This window comes from Cornus florida, unplaced genomic scaffold (genome assembly GCF_030987335.1).
Source record: "Cornus florida cultivar Cherokee Brave unplaced genomic scaffold, ASM3098733v1 CherokeeBrave_3.0.0_Hap2_Chr07, whole genome shotgun sequence".
In the NCBI taxonomy this organism is placed as follows: domain Eukaryota; kingdom Viridiplantae; phylum Streptophyta; class Magnoliopsida; order Cornales; family Cornaceae; genus Cornus; species Cornus florida.
Window position 1 is genome coordinate 18519886 of NW_026775577.1, and position 21953 is coordinate 18541838.

Sequence of the window (21953 nt, forward strand, 5' to 3'; positions counted from 1 at the left end):
ATAACTCTTACAATTTCGATAAATTAAATTTTGATCACCCATAGCCAAAATCATCCCCACAAAAAGTGATAGTATTGTTTACAAAATGGTATAGAGATATCACTTTTTATGCAGGTATTATTTGTTATGCGAATGATTTTGAATTTTTTTTTTTTTTTTTTTTTATATATAGTTTAGGCAGTTGGATAAAATGAACAAGTGTTATTTATTTATTTATTCATGTCATTAACTCCATGAAATAATAAATAACAATTCAAAATCTATGTATTTGTAATTTTTCCTTATCCTAAACGAATAATCTTGGCACTTCAACGTTTAATATATCAGTATTAAATAATAATTAATAAGTTTTATTTTAAAATTACCCTTTTACAAAATTGCTAAACCCATTTTATTTTACTTTATTTTATTGTAATTTTTTTTTATTTATAACAACTAATGAAATTATGGCACCAAGTAGAAATTACATTATTTTTTTTTTTCTTTGTTTCAAATACTAATTTCAAATCCCTTGGAGATTAGGTTTTGTGAAAGTTTGCAAGAAAACAAATATAGAAAAATTTAAAAATACTAAGAGATGTGAGACAATAAAATATATATATAAGAAATGGAGTGAGATACCACTGAGAGGAAGATGGAGGGGCAAGCAAAAAAAAGAAAAGAAGGAAAGATAACCCTAAAAAAATTAAAATGAAAAGTTTTACTATTATTTTCTAATATCCATACCTTAAAGTTCCAAAGATAATGCTAGGGCCAAATCTAATTTATACAGGAATTTGAAAGTAGCAAAATATATGTCACACGGAACGAGAACGAGAGTCCGAGCACATTCATGTGGAGTGTAAGACCAAGTGTAAGAGCGCTCGGCTTGGTGAAAATTTGTAAAATTCAGGGCCGAACCCACTATTAACACGTCCTATTGGTTCGGAGCCTTAGCTACAGTTTGGGGGATTTTTTTTTTTTTCGATAACTTGGGTGTCTGGGGAGTTTGGAGCTTATCTGCTTCCTGGAATTCAATCCCATCCTTCCCTTCATCCTCAGTTTTATGACTTTCGGTTCTCTTCAGCTCAAGGAAACCAATGAGTCCTTCAAGAGAGACATCGGCATCATTGCTCTTCATGAGTTCCTCTGCAACTTCTGCAGGAGTAACATTTGTTGTCGCGATCAGTTCTTCTATCTGTGGATAAAGCCGGTGACAGCCGCCATGGATGTCAAGGTAATTGGAGGCTAAGAACTTGAATCCATGAAAGGTACAGTAAGACATGTGAATGTGCATATCCATCCGCCCGGGGCGCAACAAAGCAGGATCAAGCTTTTCTTTGTTGTTCGTTGTAAATATGATGATCCTCTCATCGCCACAGCTAGACCATAGACCATCTATGAAGTTCAGTAGTCCAGAAAGTGTGAACTGCATGCAGAAAAGATAAAGATGATCAAGAAGTAGAGCTATAGACTGCGCTAGCATAATATTAGTTTCTTAATTTAGAAGGACAAGTGAGAAGCTCAACAACAGAGGACATGAGGCATGAGTGTTTTTATTCATTAAATTATTTATTTGACTTTTTAGGCATTTTAAAATATTTCAATTCAATAATTAAATAAAGATAACTTATATCTTTGTCATAAGAGAATTTTCTTAATAGTATTATTCAATTAGACGTCCTAAACTTCATATATCCTCAATTACCCATGGAAATTTAGGGTCATTGTAAAGGTATAAAACTTTTGTTTGGTTTATTTCTTTAAAATTGATCCTCAATTTTTACCCCTCAAAGTAAATTTATGGGAGCGTTCATGCCTCATAATCACTTCCTTTTGATCTAACCTTCCTAGCTTGTGCACTCCCTAATATCATCTGTCAATTAGCATTGCACACCGTGCTCACGATTTTCAAAACCGGACACTCCTCTACATCTATATCATGATATCTACAGACATGCAAAGCGCGCACACAAATATATATATATATATATACACACACACACACACATACATACATGCAAATATTTGTGGCAGAGTAAAATATGTACAGCAAGTATATATAGATGACACCAAAACTGACCTGCGGATTACGTTTACGTGGTTCAGAACCTGCCGGAGACACCAACTCTCTATCCGGCAATTCCACACTGCAATCAATATCTTCAATCACAAGTATGGATCTATTTCCAGTTGCAAGAAATATTTTTCTCAAGCTTGAGTCACTTTTTGAATTCATGAGCTGCAAATCATACACATCAAACTTGAGGTAATTAGCCATGGCTGCAACCAAGCTCGATTTCCCGGTCCCCGGAGGGCCATACAACAAGTAGCCTCTTTTCCAAGCCTTGCCCACTTTCTTATAAAAGTCCTTCCTCTCAACAAACCTATCAAGATCATCGATCACCGCCTTTTTCAAGTCCGGATCCATAGCCAGTGTGTCAAAGGTTGACGGGTGTTGCAGATTGATGGAGTCCCACATCTTTGCCCCTGGATATTGTGACAATGTGTGCAGTTTCACAACCTTCTTCTCGGCTTTAATGGCCTTCGCTTTTTGGACCACGAATGGCAAGTAAGAGCCCAACACTTTGTCCCTGTGTTGTTTGTCAAAACTTAGCTCGAACCGTTTCTTTTCGTCTCTGTGATGGAGATTTGCCTCCCCGCCAATTTTCGCACTACCCTGTGAAGATTTCTCATGAATGAACTTCCACTGAAGCTCGAGCCCTTCGAAGGAATCAATAATCTTCTCACACTCTGCGAATTTGACTCTTAAATTTCTCTCTCTCGGGCCTTGGAAAATCTTGAGCCGTTGCGCGTTGGGACTGATCTTTGTGCACAAGTAAGTTTCACAGGCATCGTAGACTATGTTTGGGGTCATGCCATCGCCGTCTTCAACGATGAAAGTGACACGATTGGGTGGGGATTTGAACAGAAAGTGTTTGATTTTGGAGACGATATAGGATTGGACTTGGATAGGCACAAATTGGTTGAATATGGTTTTGAACAACATAATTGAAGCAGACACTGAAGCATAGGTCGTGAACATTGAGGATGATGAAAACATTGGATTCATGCCTTTCAGGGAAAACATGGTGCTAATATTCTCTGCACTATCAACAAATATAACAATTGTATTCTGAGGGCTGAATACGTTTATGCTTTTATAGGGGCTAGGAATCCTTTATGCTTCTATAGGAGCTAGGAATGGAAACATCATGGACAAAGTTTATGCTTATAGAGGGGTTAGGAATCCCTTCTAGTCATGGAGACATCATAGAAATTTAGATACCAATGTCGAGTCTTAATTAAATTAGGAAACTACCATCTAATGGTATAAAAATTATACTGTTAATTAAATCAGAAATTCACAAGTATTAGGATAATCACATTACAATTCAGTTTTAAAAATATAATACATAAAATCACAAAAGTAATTTTATTTATTTTAAAATTTTCAACAATTTTTTTTTCCTTAGTTAGTATGTTGGTAATTTTTCAGCAATTATTGCTTTGTAAATTTGCAGTAACTAATGATTATTCGCCAATGCAAAGGAATTGTTCCTAGGTTATTCAGTATGGCCTGTTTACTAACAGGAAGTAATTTTTGTTTTCTACTGTCAACTCTGAAAAAGCAGAAATAAAAGTACAATTATGTTTAATAAAATTGATTCTGATTTCTAAAAAGAGAAAGTGAAATTAGTTTTAATGAAGAAAGTGAAAAATGACTTTTCGATGCTTTCTATACTTTCTGCACTGTAACGGGAAATTGATTCCTACACTGTTACCACACGGGCCACTATTCATCCCAAATAAGTTGTGCGTGAGTTGCTGTCTCGTTTATAACATCTTCTCTCTTCTCTCTATGCTCGCCACTCTTATCTTTTTTACACTCTATTCGAACCATATCTCATCCCTGAATCCACCATGGACGACACAACCGAAGGCTTATGGTTGTTCTTCAAGGCTTCTCGTTTCGAACCCACCATATCTCCATCTACCCAAACTCTTCTACCCATCAAATTTAAGCCTTTGCGTCTCTATTACTAATCACCATAATCGAACCCAGATCAAGGCAAGCCACTTCTGTAACACCCACAATGGAATCTTCAATTTCTTTGACGAGGCTGAGGTCCACGATTCCGGCATCGGAAGAGAGAGATGATTCGCTAACAGGAACTAATGGATTTTGTTTTGGTTGTTTGTAATCATTTGTGTTTGTGTGTATATTGATTTCAGAATCGAGAAGCTATATGACTTTGTTATCCATCTCTTACACACAAGATTAGGAAAACAAAATTAAAATTAAAATTATTAAACTTACTTTTTATTTTTTGCTTTCAAAATATTGAAAGTAAAAGAAATTATTGAACATTATTTTACTTTCTATTTTAGTTCAAGAAATCAAAAACATGATTTTACTTTTAGAGAAAGTAAAACTAAAAAAGTGAAAGCATTAGGACGGGCCCTATATACATGTTATCTCTTCCAGAGGATAAGTCATTATTTATTTATTTTATTTTTTGTGAAAATTCTTCATTTCTCTAAAAGTGAGTATGTGTATAAATACCCTAGAATATTGTATTCTTGAATATATATATATATATATATATATATATATTTGGTAATTATTCCAGTAGAACACTTGGTCTCCCCTGTTTTTTTAGGCTCTATAAAAGAGAGGCCCACCCTCCCAAACGAACACTTACAAATTTAGGCTCTTATCTTTTTTTTAAAAGGATGTATGATCCCGTTTTTAGTGGTTTAACATAAATGGGAGTATACTATATTAATTATATTTGGCATATATGTACATGCTAAGGAAGATCTAAATTAGAGAATTGTAAGCCAATCTTCTCAGGCACTTACAAGTCCTTTTTGTCCCATTAGGCTGTGCTTTGTAATGGCTAAGGGCAATATGTAATTATTCTTCAATTATGCAATTTATGTATGAGGGAGGATGAAACAATTGAGCATTTGTTCTTTAAATGCAGTTTCTCTTCCTACATTTGGATCATGTTCAACATACATGTGGTTTTCAATGCGGTGAGCGTAATCATACCAGATGGGTTGACAATGTTTGGAATGACAATTGCAATTTTATGAATGCCATAACAGTTAGACTATGTTTTTCTACTGCTGTCTATTTTATATGAAAGAAAAGGAACAAACGTTACTTGTGAAAGTTTCCTACCCTCGTGGTGTGGAAGCTCATTGAAGATTGTATTTGTAGTCGACTTCTATCCATGAGGTTCAAAGACTCTAAAAAAAATCTCGGAGTGTGGTTGCGGATTGGAGACTACCGAGTGTAGTCATTGATAGCAATACTAGAACTGGCTAAGTTTTTGCTCTTTGTTTGTGTCTCTGTTGTGCTTGTTCCCTCTGTTTTGATTTGTATGGAGGGTGTCTATTGCCTTCGGGCTTCTTTGTTGGGCCTTAGTGCCTTGTTTGTTGTTTCCTTTTTGGGCTGCCTTTTTGGGTAGCCTGTGTATTTGTTCGTTTTTCCTCTTAATAAATTGACTTACCCAAAAAATAAAATAAAATAAAATGTGAAAAGTCAGTTATTTGTAGACGAATTTAGATGAATCGACACTCCAATGATAAAATAAAATTGTAGGAGTGAATTGGGAACATGGAGATGAAAAAAGTAACTATACAAGTATGAAATGAATGGGTCTATAAAATAGTGTATAAATATATGTGGAAACAAAGTGAGTTCTACTTAGTAAAGCAGAGTAATATTTTGCATTCAGTATATTCTTTTGTATTTGTAACATATTTTTTTTATTTCTTTCTATTTATTTATTTTTGGAAAAAGTCAAATGGATTTCCCAAGAAGACCCACCTGACATGCGCCTTAAAATTGGGCCTTTTTAAAAGTAAAATGTCTCTTTTTACATGCATAAATAACAACAACAATCTATTGATGCCTCAATTCTAAGCCCAACCCAATTCCAATGTTGTTGCACTGATTTGTAATACTCTAAAAATGTAATGCAACGATAGATGCTGCTTTAATGAGAGTTAAGTCATGCTCAATCTTTTCTTAGTTTATATTTGTCTCTCTAGAATTATGTATTATTGGAAAGCACTACTCTTCTGATTTGTTACTCGCTTTTTGTTGTTCACTCTTGCTTTCTTTTTCTACTAAATTTTCTTCTACTTTCTTAGCCTCGGCCTCTTCAATTTCCCTCTTCTTCGCATGGAGGAAATCAATTAAGCCACCGAGGGTAGTTTCAGGCTCATCACTCTTCAGGAGCTGCTCGGCCACTTCAGCCGGAGTTACTTTCGTCGATTGAATTGCGTTCTCAATCTCTCCGAAAAGCTCATGGTCCTTGATGCCGAGGTAATTGGCTGCAAGAAGTTTGAATCCACATGGAGTACAATAGGACATGTGGACGTGAACGTCCATTCGTCCCGGACGCAACATTGCCGGATCGAGCTTGTCTTTGTGATTCGTAGTGAACACGATGATCCGCTCATCGCCACAGCTCGACCAGAGACCATCAACAAAATTAAGCAAACCTGACAATGTCACCTATAGGGAGTAGAAAAAAAAATTGTGAATGAGAATCAATTTGTCGGTGTTCAGTGCATCAATTAATATTTATTCATTAAAACACTCTTCGTGATATTAAAGAGAGCGCGCACATAGGAGGTGCCACGTCAAAGGAAACTCGAATAAATTTAATTCAAAATTCTTATTTTCTTTTAAAGATTCAATCTTTATACATTAAAAAATTTAGTGTTAATCCTAAGATATGTACCATTATAAGAAAAGAGGAGGTTAGGATGGTCATTTTATATATATTTTTTTCCTATCCATTTCCGAGTCTCACCTTATCAGAGTGACATGGCAAAATTGTCTGTTTATAGAGAATGATTCTGGCATCGTTTCCAAACAAGTCTGTCAAGATGATATTTGAAGAATAGGAGGCGGACAAGTCAGAAAATTAATAGTGCCCTGTATGATCGTGCCCAACATACAGGCAAACTACTAGGAGACTTGAAAGCGAGCATACTGTTGGAAAAATTGAACGCACTACTAATTAAATAAATAGATTATGTGAAGATTTAGACTCAAAAGTTCGTAATATCAAGGTCAACAATCATACTTGACAAAGAATTATAGCATATTCCGTGTAATTCAAGTATGTTATATTGTATCAAACGAATTCCAACACGTAACGTGTGAGTTTAGATTTGTCGGATGCAATGTCCTGATCCTAACTTGTCCACTAGAAAGGTAGGCCTTTGATAGTGTATTTCACCGTATTATCATTTTCAGCCACACTCCCCATATTGATGCACCCAAAAGAAGGATGTTCACTGTTCAATACTTAAAAGACATTATCAAAATTTATAATTAAAGCAATTTCTAACCGTGAAACCATTGATTCAAGAAAACTAAAATTTTTAGAATTATGATGTTGAGACCGAATTAGGTCTAATTCAATATATACATAGTAAAGTGGGACCCACCACAACATGGTGTGTTGGAAGAATTTTGTTAATTTTATTATTGTTTCCTAGGAACAATATAGTGAAAAAAATAAATTATTAAGTAATTTTGTGACATGGTTCCAAGAAAACTGTAAAAATCAATGTATTAATTTTATTCAGCTTTTTAGTTGTTTGGCCTTCTCTAATTGGCCGAGACCTGTCTGACTATTCTTTTGAGGTTTGCATTGAAGCATAGAAGTACTCACTATTAATTTTCTCAGCAACCAAACCCTTCAACACCATTGAAAGAGACCAAAAACAACTCTGGTTGACCAAAAACCAAACAATAAAAAACAAATGGAAACACAAATAAGAAGAGAAAAAATAAAAAAATACACACACAATCCAAAAAGTTAACAAAACTAACCTTGTTTTGTTGCTGATTATGTGCAGCATGAATCTGTGAAGCTTCAGCCACATCCCTATCTTGCAACTCAATGGTGCAGTCAATGTCCTCCACCACCAGTATAGACTGGTTCGCCGTCGCCAGCAGCAGCCGCCGGAGCTCGGAGTTGCACCGGAGCTCCGTCAACTCCAAATCATAGATATCAAAATTCAAGTAATTCGCCATGGCGGCGATCAAGCTCGACTTCCCGGTCCCCGGCGGTCCGTACAACAGGTACCCTCTCTTCCAAGCCTTCCCAACCTTCCTGTAGTACTCCCTCCTCCTCACAAACCTCTCTAGATCCTTCATTAATGTATCCTTCATCTCCGAGTCCATCGCCAGCGTGTCGAAGGTCGCCGGATGGTCGAGGTTCACCGGAATCCACGCATTGGACAACCCCATGTACATGTTTTCGTGATCGACGGTGAAGATCTTCAGAGTCTTCTTCTCGTGGTGCATTGACTTGGCTTCCTTTAATATGAATGGCAAGTATGAGTTGAGTACTTTGTCTTTGTGCTTCTTGTGGAATGTGAGCTGGAATGATCGGAGCTCTGATCGGAGAGTCGAGTTCGTGTCGCGGGGATTGTAGAAGCTCTTGGATTCAACTTGTGTAGTAACGAAAACCCATTTCAATTTAGCCCCATCAAACTCATCTGTCACCTGAAATTGAAATTTGATTAGTTGACGAAACGAAGTTATTAGAAATGACTTTAAAATGTTAAATAAAAAAATATAATATAAAAAATAAAAATAAAAATATGTAGCGAGATAGCGTTTTTTTATTACCTCTTCGTTGCTGTCCATTGCAATGTTGATGCTCTTTTCTTTGTCGGGTTTGGAGACTTTTAGGCGGTTTGTGTCGTAGGAGATTTTGGAGGCCAGGTAGACCTCGGCGGCGTCGTAGATTTCGTTATTGACGAGGCCGTCGAACTCGTCGATGACCATGGTGAGCTGAGAGGAGAAGCGGTTGAAGAAGGTTCGGATGCCGGAGAAGAGGAAGTCTTGGATTTCAGGTGGGAGGTAGTCGTGGGTGACGGATCGGACCACCATGGCCGCCGCGGCGACTGAGCCTATGGTGGTTACGACCGTCTTGGCCATGGCCAATTTGGAGTGCTCTTCTGTGGAAGACATGGTTTGGGATTTTAACAATTCAAAGTTGTTTTCAGTTCTTTGTTTTTTCGTGTTTTGGATCTCTTCTTAATTTCTTATAGAGTTGGTTTTGTCTTGACCTCTTGACTTGGGTCGTTCCCAAAACTTTTGCTCTTGTTGACTAGTAAAAAATAGTGCAAAAATGTCATTGAAAAAAAAAAAAAAAAAAAAAAAAAAATTTAATTTAGATGACGATAAATGATCAGTCTTGTTAATAATTATCTATTATTATTATCATCGAGTTGTGACAATAAACAAGATATGATTAGTTTTGTCAATACTCTGATAAATTTTTATTCTTTTCTTCTTTTTTAGGTTATTTCAAAATGGGTGGGTGTGTTTTGGGACATGTGAGGCTTAGTGGCTAAGAAAATGTGTCATTGTTCTAAGATAGAGAACTCCAAAACCAATGAACAATGAAGCAGGCTGATTCTTCTTCGAGAATGTGAGGTTGGGCTGACTCATTGACTTTGAGAGACAAACAAATGATAATGGAGTTTCTAGGAAATTTCTTGATTTTTTTTTTTAAATGGCCAAAATGCACCTCTTAAAATCTTGGATGTATAGACTGCAAAAAAGTGTTTTAAACCATTTATGTATTACTATCGTTATCAGGATTTTTCAATGTTAGTTTTGAAGTGTGACTAAGCCAAGTCAAGTGAATTGCTAAAATGTATGTAAAATTAAAGCTTTTTTAATTAGGGAGGTGTTAAAATATTTTCCCAAGATAAATATTACCCAAACTTTTATCTTTGTTGTTTGAGCCCTAAGCTGAGTTGGGTAGACCTTATTATTTGGATAAAAAATCAAATAGCATTGGATCAAGGGCCTTAAACAAATAGTAAGTTGTAACAATGATTCAACATGATCACAAGGGTTTGGATCACGAGTTAAAAGGATGTTAACTTGGTTCCTCTCCAGAACATCGGTATTTGTCAGTACACGAATAACAACTCAGATTAGCCCAATAACAGATATCAGGACTAAATTAATCCGGCTAAATTGATCCCAAACCGTTGCTAATGACAAGGACCGGTGCCCTAGAGGATCCTAATTCATGGTTGACACTGTGCCAAGAAAACTAGTAAATAGTACCACTGGTGCGGTGTCTTCTTGTTACAAACTGCAGTACTCAAGCACATGTATTGTATGAATGTACTGCAATGTGCAGCGGAAAAATCTGCATGATATTCCTAAGCTCTGAACACGCATGGGTGGTCTGTTTTTAGTGTCCTACATGGTGACATAGGCATAAGATTTGGGCTATGAAATTACAAAGTGCAATTATATAGTTCATGAGATTTCCGAAAGAAATTTTCAGAATACGAATTTTCATTGTTCATAATATGTTAAGAGTAAAAAGAAATCCTTTTATCTAATATCATCAATTTACTTACTGGAAAAAAGAAAAAGAAAAAAGAAATGGTTTAGATTTTAAAAAAAATTAATAAATAAAATAAAAAGTCATTTGTTCAACTTGGACTTGAATGACTTGATTAAATAGCATTTATTAGACGGAACTTGTGCACCAAACCAGACGTTGCAGTATTTGGCCAATGGTCCAAAAACATTGCTGTATTTCGTGAGAAAGACTCTGTCTTCTCTGACTGGAAACTAAAGAATGTCATTGTCACAAAAGATTGTGAACTTTTCTCATCATCAAATTTTTTCCACACATATCTTTATAGCCACCAAACAAGAATCATGTAAAGCACATAGAAATATAATATGTGTGTGTGTGTGTGTGTGTGTGTGTGTGTGTGTATATTGGTCCGTGCAAGACCAGGTCTTTAACAACCCTGAAGTCTTTTGCCCACGAAAGATGGCAAATACAGAGTGCCAAGTAGAGACATTTCCCGCTTGATTAAAGGAGGAAAAGAAAAGGGTGGAAAATGAAGTGAATGCAAGTAAATGAATATTATTGCATATATTTGGTTACTATGAAAAAATTTACAAGCAAGTTTTAGAGCAACACAATTTTATGATTCTAGTAGAGAAAGGGAGAAATCGGGACATACCTAACCTTTATATTTCACGAAATGGGTGCTCTACCAATGACACTGATGATCAAGCGTTAAACCGCTGAAACAGACGACAACACTCTCAAACGTGAAAATAACAGTAGATTTGATCATGGTCTACTTCACCCAAAAAGCAAACAGAGCCACAATGTTCCTAGAATATCTGGTAACTCTAAATTTTCTGATTTCCAGCTAACAACATCGTGAAACTCCTGTGTTAGCTAGAGAATAATACAAGAAAGTAAATATTAAGAATATCCTTATAATGACAGTATTTAGTACAGAACAAGCTTGACATGATAGGATGAAGCACATTTTTTTCTAGAGTATTGTTCATTAAAAATATGGTAAAAGCATTAAAATTATTGACAAAAGCCTTCCTCAAGTATTGTTTATTAAAAGTATTTCTTTTATTTGATGAATGTCTTTACAGAGAACGACACAGTTTTCACATACAATCTCAGATTTTACTTCACAAAATGTCAGTTTCTGCACATACGTAGGGTGTAAGAAAAGTGAAATGTAAATAAAAAACAAAGATGAACATACTGATAGCATCTGGCTTTACGAAGGACAAAATCCACCATTGTTTTTACTTCAAAGAAATCGATTTGTACTGTTGGACTGTCGCTGTTATAGCTTGTTCAACCGGTAGCCTCTCCAAGCTCGAAGCACCATAGAACCCATGAACTCCTTTGGTCCTCTTCAGTACGAATTCTGCCTCTTCTGGACCGGATATAGGACCTGTAAGTTGCACAAAATATTCTTTTCCGTAAAACAGAACTACCTCAAAAAGAAAGAGAGTTGAAAGGACAATCACGGTGTAATATTCATATCTAAAACACCAAAAACACATCAACTGATATTGTTAACCACAAAGCACTAGCAAACTGGAAAAAATTAACTGCTAAATTGTTATGAATCATTGGCATGAACTTGTTATGATTCCCAATTTAGAGTCAGTTTCCTGTAAGTTGCACAAAATATTCTTTTCCGTAAAACAGAACTACTCAAAAAGATAGAGAGTTGAAAGAACAATCAGAGTGTAATATTCATATCTAAAACACCAAAAACATGACAACTGATATTGTTAACCACAAAGAACTAGCAAACAGGAAAAAATAACTGCTACATTGTTATGAATCATTGGCATGAACTTGTTATGATTCCCAATTTAGAGTTAGTTTCAGTTGGATCCTACAACCTCTCAGGAAGATCCCAAGAACTAGAGGCTCATCCATTGGACTAGCACCAAAATTTTCATTTCATTCACATGACAGTACATAGCAATTTTAAAAGCCTCTCATCTGCATACATAATTTGAGCAATGAAAAAATAAGAAGGCTCTTCTAACTAGAGCATGTTAATAATCCATCACAGAGCTGGAAATGGATCTGATAAGGTTGAGTTGAATATTGAAACAGACCGGACCAAAATGGCATATGGGCTAATAAAATCCATCAACCTAACCTTCCTAGAAAAGATCCTAAGCCACAGAAAATCAATCTAATTTGCTTGAGATAAATAATCTTAAGCAGGACTAATTGTGATATTTTTCAACATAAAAAGAACAATTTATAGAATACCAATATTCATATGGCCATTACAAACTTCAGCATCTAGTTATGATTTTGGTCTTATTAAAAGGAATTGGTACCATTTGTTTTGCCACATCATTTCTTCTCTAATGCCATAAAATGGCATACATGTATATATGTATATATTGATATTTGATAATTAGACAACACACACATGTTCCATCTGGGACTTGAACCATGCACCATTACATCCTGAAACACAAAGAAACAGATGACATATGCTGGAACCTATTAAATTCTGAATGAAACAAGAAACAAATCCCCCAATCCAGTTTTCCTTACAAAGCAGAATATCCCAGACCATTCCTGCCAAAACAGAATGTATTTCTCTCCTCTCTCTCTACCAATCCTCGAACTCTAGACCCAAGAGTTGACCATGGAAACCAACTCCCAAGCCAAAGAGGTCATATGAGGTTCAGTAAGCAAAATGTATTTCATAAATGTGCTTCAGCATTAGACTTATGCAGCAATTAGATTCATGGATCTGGATAAAAAGATCCAAATCCGTTGTTCGTAACACTTTTTACATTGTGAATTTGGATTTCAAATCCAAACATGTCTGTATCAAATGAGGCCTAGACATTATAAAGTCCTTATCACACAAGTTTTAGAACTTCAAATCTCAAATCTAAATCCTACTATCCAACTGCATTCTTAAATCATTAAAGGATATGTCAAACAAGTCGATGCGAATACTATCAAACCACAACCTAGTTTGAAATAAAAACAAAGGTCAGGTGCATTGGCCAACTGAAGGAGATATGGCCATTGTTATCTCAAATTATACAGGATAGGTTTTTGTGAAGGGCTGCTAAAGTTGAAGATGGTTATCACAGTAATAAGGCATCACAATGACGATGCGCTAAAACGATTATGGCTGAATGTCCACAATAAGATGATTAAAACTCCATATATTATGGATAATTGAGATGGGAACATTGAAGTGTATAAGGAGAGAGAGAGAGAGAGAGATATTTAGCAACAATAGTCATCAGCATACCAAATATATTTGATCATTCACACAAAACAACTATAGGAACCATGCGAAGCACAATGCTATAGTGGATGTACAAAATGAGAAAGAACAGTGGGACTCCTCAAAAACAAAAACAAAAACAAAAACAAAACAAAACAAAACAAAAAAAGGAAGCAACGGGGATGAGAATGGATCTGAAAATCTTGAAATTGGCGCACATGTATGATGTCTAAGTTGTGTACTAGAAATATGACATTTTCCCACCCCAATCCAAAAAGATGGATTATACACAGGATTGCTGTCAGACTACAGGCAAAAGTTCATTATATATTCCAGACATTTCATGGAAGTATGCCAAAATTTAGGACTGGATCACCATACTTCTATCAAATAACAAATGGTTAACCAGATGATACCTCCATGGCACAGCACAATGGTCTCGGGATTGATCTTATGTGCAGCATCTGCAATAGCCTGAACACGAACTACACTTTCCTCAATTGAGACAGCTGTTTTTGCACCAATTGACCCAGATGTGGTGAGCCCCATGTGGGCTACTATGATATCAGCACCAGCTTTTGCCATGTCAACGGCTTCATTTTGGTTGAAAGCATAAGGAGTCGTTAAGAGACCCATTTTATGAGCTTTTCTAATCATCTCAACCTCCAAGCTGAACAAGAAAAAATAACAATTACAGTCTGGTCAACATAAAGGAGGAATTTGTGACTTAATGAGAATACTAGTGCGATCTAACTTTAAAAACATACCCATATCCCATTCCTGTCTCTTCCAGATTTTGTCTAAAATTACCATCAAAGAGACCGACTGTTGGAAAGTTCTGCACCCCAAAGAATCCGATTGACTCCAACTGTTGTAAAAAGTAATCCATTCGGCGAAAAGGATCAGTTGCACATACTCCAGCGAGAACTGGTACTTCTTTCACTACCTATTCATTTCAAATATGTGTACGCATCAGTTGAAAAGTTTCAACAAGCAAGAAGAATTAAAGCTCATGGATTGAACAGTCAAAAGACCCAAAACTAGAAACAGCTTTTATCTTCTTTTCCTTTCTAGACCAAATAATTGGAAAGGGGACAATTAAAGGTGGTATCAATTAATTTCCTAATTTTGCAGTAGCAGTTTCAAAGCATGTTTGACAGATTTTGATTCCCAAAAACAGCACATAAACACTTTAGCGACTAAAACTGTCACGAACAGATGATCTGGTATCTAAATACTGGTGAGAACTAGAAATTTTTAAACGACTAATTGATCATCTCTAATACGACTCCACACAATATATATTCTTCTAAAAGATTTCACTATAAGGCACCAGTAGTAAAGGGGAGGGGGTGGAACAAGGACATGAATTGTATACAAAGAATAAAGTATATCACTCTAGCAAACAAATAAAGAATCCATACCATCCACAAAATCCATAAAGTAAGGGTTCCAGCCTCCCTGTTACCCAACTGTATAACACACTTAAAAAGTAAATCTTTAGCCTATGGATTGGCTCGTCAACCCTTTCAAACGACCACCAATTCCACCCGTCCCAAAGACACCACATAATGCATATAGGGGCCCTATCCCACAACCTCCTCCCCCTTGGACTATGGTAACTCCTCAACTGTAAAATAATACAAACCAATTAAGGGAAGACCCACATCCCTAACATAGCCAATGCATAAAACCACAACTCCCTAGCACCTTGCAAAAGAAAAAAAATAAGAAAAGTAAAAAAAATAAGAAATAAAAAATTAAATAAATAAATAAATAAAGCGATCAACCAACTCATCATTCTACTCACACATGCAATAGCAATTTGGAATAAACTTTTCCCTAATAACCAAATTGTCAACCGTCAAGATCTTCCCATGAGCTTCCAAGCACCAAAGACATCTGGATAGTCATGTTGGAGCCGATTAAAATTCAAGGAACTTATATTACTTAATGTTTCCCATTTTAGTCCACCTAGTCAAATGTTGGTCAACAGGAAAATCAATTTTGAAAGATTAAATCCTTAGCACTTTGACATGGTTTTTCTTTCCTTCCTCCATTCCAATGGCTTCTTCAACCATGGTTTCAATTTTTCAAGTTCAAATTTGGTTGTTTTAAGATCACAATTAATTCATTTTATTTTATTAAAAGATAAGCAGCCATCAGACTTACACTACTTTTACAAAATTTGTGTACAAACTCCTGAGTTCATTTGAATTTAGAACAATCAAGCAATTGATACTTACAGGCAACACTTCATTGACCATCTCAAGTACTATTGCATTCGCATCAGCGAAAGGTAATAGACCTGCTAAGGAACCCCTTCCTGCCATTCGGAAGCGCCCTGAGTTGTACAAGACTATCAGATCAACACCACCAGCTTCCTCAAACTTCGCAGATATACCTGTTCCAGCACCAGCCCCAATAATGGGCTTGCCCTTACGCACCTGATCTTTCAGTTTTTGCAGCACTCCCCAAGTTCTCTGCAGGGTTTCTATTAATAAAAAGTTGAGAGATTAGGTCTTTGTCCAAATTGACAGTACAAGGTCCCATATCTGTCCACAATCAAACATTAGAAAAGTGTAGGCCTAAAGATGAAAAGCTGAATAGAATCTGGGGACGGAACCACAAATCAAACTCGCATTAGAAAAGAACATTCAACCAGAGTAGACTTTAACAAATTACTAATATAGCTTCAGCTATAGATATTTTTCTAGTGGTTGGTCAAGACTTCAGAATAGCCTAAGGCTGGAGATTTTTTTGTACACGGTAAAAGTAATAAATCAAAGGAAATTAACTACTTAATTCATCAATGTTAACTCAAGTTTGACATCTTAACAGTATATATAACGAATATATTATAGACAGAGACATCACATAATTTTATTATTAATATTAAAACCACTACAGCTATTGTTGCTATCACTAATATCACTACTATTATTACTGTGTCATTGCTAATTAGGTTTGTAATAAATCTACATAGTTCACTTGCATAACATAGTTACCGTTAAGTATATTGTTTAGCCTCTGTTATAAAACTTTAAGCCTTTCAGATAGTTGGATGTTAGAGACAGAGTCATGTTTTAATTACAAATTTTCTGTACTTGTGATACAATCAATAAACAAGAACTGAACTTACATACATGGTATTACAGGTAGCTTAAATGAAGTATGTCGTACATCTCCAAAATGCTTTAGTTCCATTTAATGCAATAATATGTGCTGTGTAATTGTAACTAATACTATCTAAATATGACAGTTCAATGCAAAAAGATGTAAATTTCTAAAATGAAAAACAAGACAAGCTTCCACCTGGTTTTGCATCAGGGAAATCATTCGGGCTGTAAGAAATTGTCCCATAGCCTGATGAATTTATCTTGGAAACAGAATCCTTTTGAAGGTCTTGATTGGATTCACAAAAATCTTGCTGACCAATTGCACCTTTAGAATTCTTACATATCTCTAAAAATGAGTCAACCAATTTGTTCGCAAACTCAGGGTCATTAATATGATAGGGATACACCTTGACCTATTATACACACAACTTTCAAATTTAATACATAAATTGAGATGATAATTAAATGAAACATGAAACTCAAGCAAACAGAAAAGGTCAGAAATTATAATACACACCATTTGATGAGTAATCATGGTACCTGCCGGTCTTCATCCGTCTGAATAAGCCTCTGTAATTCACCTATAAGACTACCAGTAGCCTCAGGATCATAGAAAGGCTTCCCTGGGGCATCCAGGGCAGAGATTCCTTTCTCTGGCAAGCAAACACATATCTTTGATGATGACCGGTTCAGTTTGTTTGCAATGAAGTCAGAAAATTTCTTGTTCTCATCCACTGTAGTTCGCATCAATGAAACCTGCAGATGATATACAGAACCATGTAACAGACCACACTCCCAAAAACCTGAGTTATAGGAGTGGCAACATTAACTAATGCCATAGAGTGAATCCAGTTGCCTGTTTGTTCCAATGATCCATCAGAAACACAATTCATATCACTCCAGTCCCCATATAGATTATAGACAATCACATCACAGGATTGATGAAAGCCAACTTATATCTTATTAGAGAATGACAATGAAGGAACTCCAATAACAGATACGTATGCAAGGATTATACCAAGCTAAGATTTTTATAGATACTTTCACTGGATCAATTCAACTCAAGGAAAAGTCAAAGACCCTATAAGAAGAAAAGTGAAGAAACAAGGTCCGAGAAATCTACCTGCTTATTATGTTCATGAATCTTTCGGTGTTGAAAATTAGAAGGTATGGTGCCTCTGGCTCCAAAATTCACCATATCCAAGGCTCCCACACTCAAAACTAAAGGGATCTTCTTCTCTATAATAGCATCAAAGCGAGTGCTCTCACAAGCCATGACCCCTCCAACTACATAATCTGCAACCTCTGTTGTTGTAATGTCCAAAACTCCCTGCATTATAGAAAATAAATGAGATAAGTACCAAAGGGTAGAGATTCTTATTTGTTTCCCTGAAAGGTACAGATATAACTGGGGAAAAAAGGTACACATATAACAGTCATCAGATAGCTCAATACTTGGAATCATCTACAAGTGAGGGAATCAGATGCGCTGGCTATGCCAATTACATCTTGAAAAACATAATTACATCTTGAATCAAATAGAGGCTTGCTCAACTCTATTCAAACATTGCTTTAAGATGGAGTGAAAGCATATTTGCTTGGCTTTCAAAAGAACTGATAGACAACTCACTCTTATGAGAATTGGAGGAGGTTTTATGTTTTAGCAATCAAATAGCACATATATTAATGATATGCTTTATTCAAATTTGCATAAACAGCATAGAGCTTGTAATACGAGCAGCAAACACATTGCTCTTTATCATGTTCGTGCTATTGAGATAAACTGTTAAAGTCATACAAATCCTCATCTTCCAAGAAGACATGCGTTTGGATCAAGCTTTAAGATTTTAGAATGCATATAAGAAGTACAATCGAAAGGTATACCTGTATTAATCCCCCTTTAACCAGATCCTCCATAGCCCTACCCCCTACCCCTGTGGCATGGAAAACCAGGGTCTCATAGCCTTCTTCAAGCAATCTTTCTTTTACAGCATTTACACATGGAGTTGTAACACCAAACATGGTCATACCAACAGTAAACTTCTTGTCATAATCACGGGAATCCCTTAACCTTTTGAGCCTTCCAACAACCATTCCAGCAAAAGCAGCTCCGGCATTAGATAATACGACCCTACTCACATTGTTAATGCCACAGACATCCACAACCGATGGAAACAAAATCAAATCCGATGTCCCAACATAAGGTTCAGTCTGACCACTAGCTACGGTTGATACAATGAGCTTGGGCATTCCAAATGGAAGACATCTGAAGGCAGATGATAGCAGAGACGTTCCTCCGCTGCCCCCAAGCCCAATAGCTCCAGCGACAACACCATCCCCGTGGGCTTTTAGGAGGAAATTTTCTATTGCTTTACTCATTATAGCCATAGCTTCGCCCCTATCACCTGGAAGCATGGTTGGAGATTGCTCCTCTGATTTGAAATAGCAAGAGAGAACATCCTTTCTTGAAACAAACTTGAAATCACCACAGCTCTCTGTTTCCTTCGGACTGGCAGAAACATCAACAACTGTCACCTGGACCTGTAAATTTCCATGGACTAATGAAACCAATTTTATGAACATATCACTTTAAAATTTGACAATCTTAAATATATACATACAGAATTACACCAGAAAACCACTTTAAAAAATTACCAAGCATACACTTGTCAAATATATATATATATATATATATATATATATCAAGCATACCATCTTAACATGTCACAAATTTTCATGTACTTATGCATCAACTAAAAGTTTTAGTTCATTCGCAGTGTGCAACCCTAGATTTAGTAATGTAGTGAAAGAAAGGGTTTTTTTTTTTTTTTTGGATATGTTGGAAAGGGAAAAAAACACAAAGAAAATTTGGGTAAATTGAAAGAAAGGCTTAATAGGGCAAGACTATAAAATCAAAACAATTTCTACCAGACAGTTAAAACATAAATGAAATAGGGATTGCCAAAGATAGATACTATGTTTAATGTAATACAGACTAACAAGAGATTGTGCCCAATTCATCCCAATACATGTAATTTAAATTACTCTCTAAAGATTGTACACTGAACTTTCCCCTTAAACCAAATAATGACAAAATACAACATTTCAATTATTTATATGGTTCTAGAAATGGGTTTGCCACGAATCAAGCTAGAAGGTGCCACTATATATTGTGTGTGTGTGTATGTACACATTTAAGCATATATATATAGACACACACACATACATACAAGTGAAGAATGAAAGAGAAGTAATACTAATTCATAAAGAATTTACCTTGAAAGAAGATTCTTTGTCCGAGAAGGTGTTAAGATTGGATCGAACGGACTCGGAGAGGAATCGGAGCTCCTCAAGCTTTGTATCAGCCGTTCCGACACAGAAAACTTGAAGGGCAATATTTTCATTCGCCATATTTCCGGGGAGATGGGTTTGGGTTTCAGAGTTGAAATGATAGAAAGAGTGTGTGTGTGTGTGTGTGTGTGTGAGAGAGAGAGAGAGAGAGAGAGAGTTGAGTGTAGGTTGGAGATGGGGATTGATTTTGAAGTCCCACTTAAGAAGAAAGAGTTGCAACTGTGTTGCAGGTATGAGGGCATAATGGAGATTTTGGGGAGTAAAAGCTGGTTTACACGTGTTTGCGAGTCTGCGACAAATAAGGGATGGGAATTCCGTTGTCCATACGCAATCACATCTGCAACTCAATTCATCCGATTATTTTATGAGAAGATGAAGAATATTTTAGTAATGACTCAGCCTGATCTTCCGATTATTCTAGTGGATTCACTCTTCCTAAATTTAATTTTGGTGTCAAAACTTGTTCTACCCAGCCTGATCTTCCTATTATCCGAGTGGATTCACTCTTCTTAAATTTAATTTTGGTATCAAAACTTGTTCGATGGAGTTATAATTTTTGTTTTACTTTGAGAATTGATGTTAGAAACAGAACATCAATTACAACTCATGTGCAAACATAATTTGATTTTGACGAAAACATTATTTATAACATGCATAAGTGAGGACACTTGTATTTCAAGCTTGGCGGGTTAAGATTTTGAATGAAAAATCAGAAATCTAAAAATGTTTAAATAGTCTAACTGGTTGCACTTCATTGTAATGGTTTCTGAGGTTTTTCTAAAGTTTGGAAAAGTTCGACAAGTCGCAATTTTTTTTGGAAAGATCACACTTGCTGGAATTCTTAAGTTTTGCAATCTGTAAAAGTTGGACCGGTTCTTAGACCGGTCTCATTTTTCCTGATACGTACGAGATTTCATGTCTTTTGCAAGAATTTGTTTCTATTTTGATCCAAAATTGTGAGTGACGTACTAAAACGTTTTTGACCTATTGTAATGGAAAATGATAGTTACACCGAACCGATTTAAATTTATGTGTCTCACTGTAAATTTATGTGTCTGCTTAAATGGATATTCACGTTGAAAGTCAAAATAGTAACTCTAAATTCTCTCTCTTCCGTTTTTCTCTCTCCTTACTTATCTTCAATGCAAAGCAAAAATCTATTTTTCTCTCTCCTTCCTTTCTCATCTTTACCAATATTAATCTCTTTTGCATCAGGCATCTTAACTATAAACGCCCACCTTACCATCTCGCTGACCACTAGCGGCAATTTAATCCATTATATGAAAGATATAACATCCATATATATTGTACATAATGTTATAACAAACAATTGCATATCGCGAACTGATATTTTTTTTTGATTGATAAAGATAATTATTTAAAATTTAATTTTAAACAAAAATTGCAGGGACGCCAGATTTCCTTTGGTTTCCAAAAAGACGCCGGGATTTAAAAACCCTAATTTTTTAAAAAGATTGCATACCATACAAGTACGAACTATAAAAAAATAAAAATTCCTTTGGTTTCCAAAAAGACACCAAGATTTAAAAACCCTAATTTTTAAAAAAGATTACATATAATACAAGTACGAACTATAAAAAAATAAAAAACTAAAGGAAAAGAAAAATAAGGAAAAAAAGGTTTTTCTAATGACAAAGAGGTTTAATTTGTGATATTTTTGAAGTTAAATTTGCGAGGTTATGAGCAGTGGTGGTTGTCGTCAACGTGTTTTAGTAATTATTTTAATTAATTTATTGAGAAACGTGTAATTTTGATAAATAAATAAAGATAAGCGTAAATTTGGTGACATGGCATCCATGTAGATTCGGCTAAGAAAATAGGTTAGACTCTTCCAGTGTGAGTATCACTACTCTA

At 35.6% G+C, this 21953-nt stretch overlaps 3 protein-coding genes across 6 annotated transcripts; all 3 read right to left on the reverse strand.

Moving 5' to 3' along the window:
* Positions 1 to 502: 502 nt before the first annotated feature.
* LOC132267532 (AAA-ATPase At5g17750-like) lies at positions 503 to 3070 on the reverse strand. Its single transcript, XM_059768686.1, has 2 exons — positions 2063 to 3070; positions 503 to 1408 (listed from the first exon to the last, which is right to left on the reverse strand). The coding sequence occupies exons 1-2, from the start codon at positions 3068 to 3070 to the stop codon at positions 917 to 919; spliced, it is 1500 nt and encodes a 499-aa protein (XP_059624669.1). The 3' UTR covers positions 503 to 916.
* Positions 3071 to 5881: 2811 nt separating this feature from the next.
* LOC132266672 (AAA-ATPase At3g50940-like) lies at positions 5882 to 9172 on the reverse strand. 2 transcript variants are annotated; one of them, XM_059767617.1, is made up of 4 exons: positions 8651 to 9172; positions 7847 to 8524; positions 7686 to 7743; positions 6890 to 7315 (listed from the first exon to the last, which is right to left on the reverse strand). In XM_059767617.1, the coding sequence occupies exons 1-4, from the start codon at positions 8993 to 8995 to the stop codon at positions 7215 to 7217; spliced, it is 1182 nt and encodes a 393-aa protein (XP_059623600.1). In that variant the 5' UTR covers positions 8996 to 9172; the 3' UTR covers positions 6890 to 7214. The 2 variants fall into 2 exon arrangements, with proteins under 2 accessions (XP_059623598.1, XP_059623600.1); XM_059767615.1 differs by lacking the exons at positions 6890 to 7315; positions 7686 to 7743 and adding an exon at positions 5882 to 6514 and having other exon boundaries at positions 8651 to 9156.
* A 1660-nt stretch (positions 9173 to 10832) lies between these two features.
* On the reverse strand, positions 10833 to 20888 carry LOC132266671 (toMV susceptible protein tm-1(GCR26)). Of its 3 annotated transcripts, XM_059767613.1 has the most exons (10): positions 20004 to 20877; positions 18612 to 19268; positions 17851 to 18057; positions 17268 to 17483; positions 16924 to 17140; positions 15855 to 16102; positions 14376 to 14554; positions 14025 to 14278; positions 11584 to 11778; positions 10833 to 11255 (listed from the first exon to the last, which is right to left on the reverse strand). In XM_059767613.1, exons 1-9 carry the CDS (start codon positions 20136 to 20138, stop codon positions 11627 to 11629), a joined length of 2265 nt encoding a protein of 754 aa, XP_059623596.1. In that variant the 5' UTR covers positions 20139 to 20877; the 3' UTR covers positions 10833 to 11255; positions 11584 to 11626. The 3 variants fall into 3 exon arrangements, with proteins under 3 accessions (XP_059623596.1, XP_059623595.1, XP_059623597.1); XM_059767612.1 differs by lacking the exon at positions 10833 to 11255 and having other exon boundaries at positions 11412 to 11778; XM_059767614.1 differs by lacking the exons at positions 10833 to 11255; positions 11584 to 11778; positions 14025 to 14278 and adding an exon at positions 15033 to 15238 and having other exon boundaries at positions 14424 to 14554; positions 20004 to 20888.
* Between the last annotated feature and the right edge of the window lie 1065 nt (positions 20889 to 21953).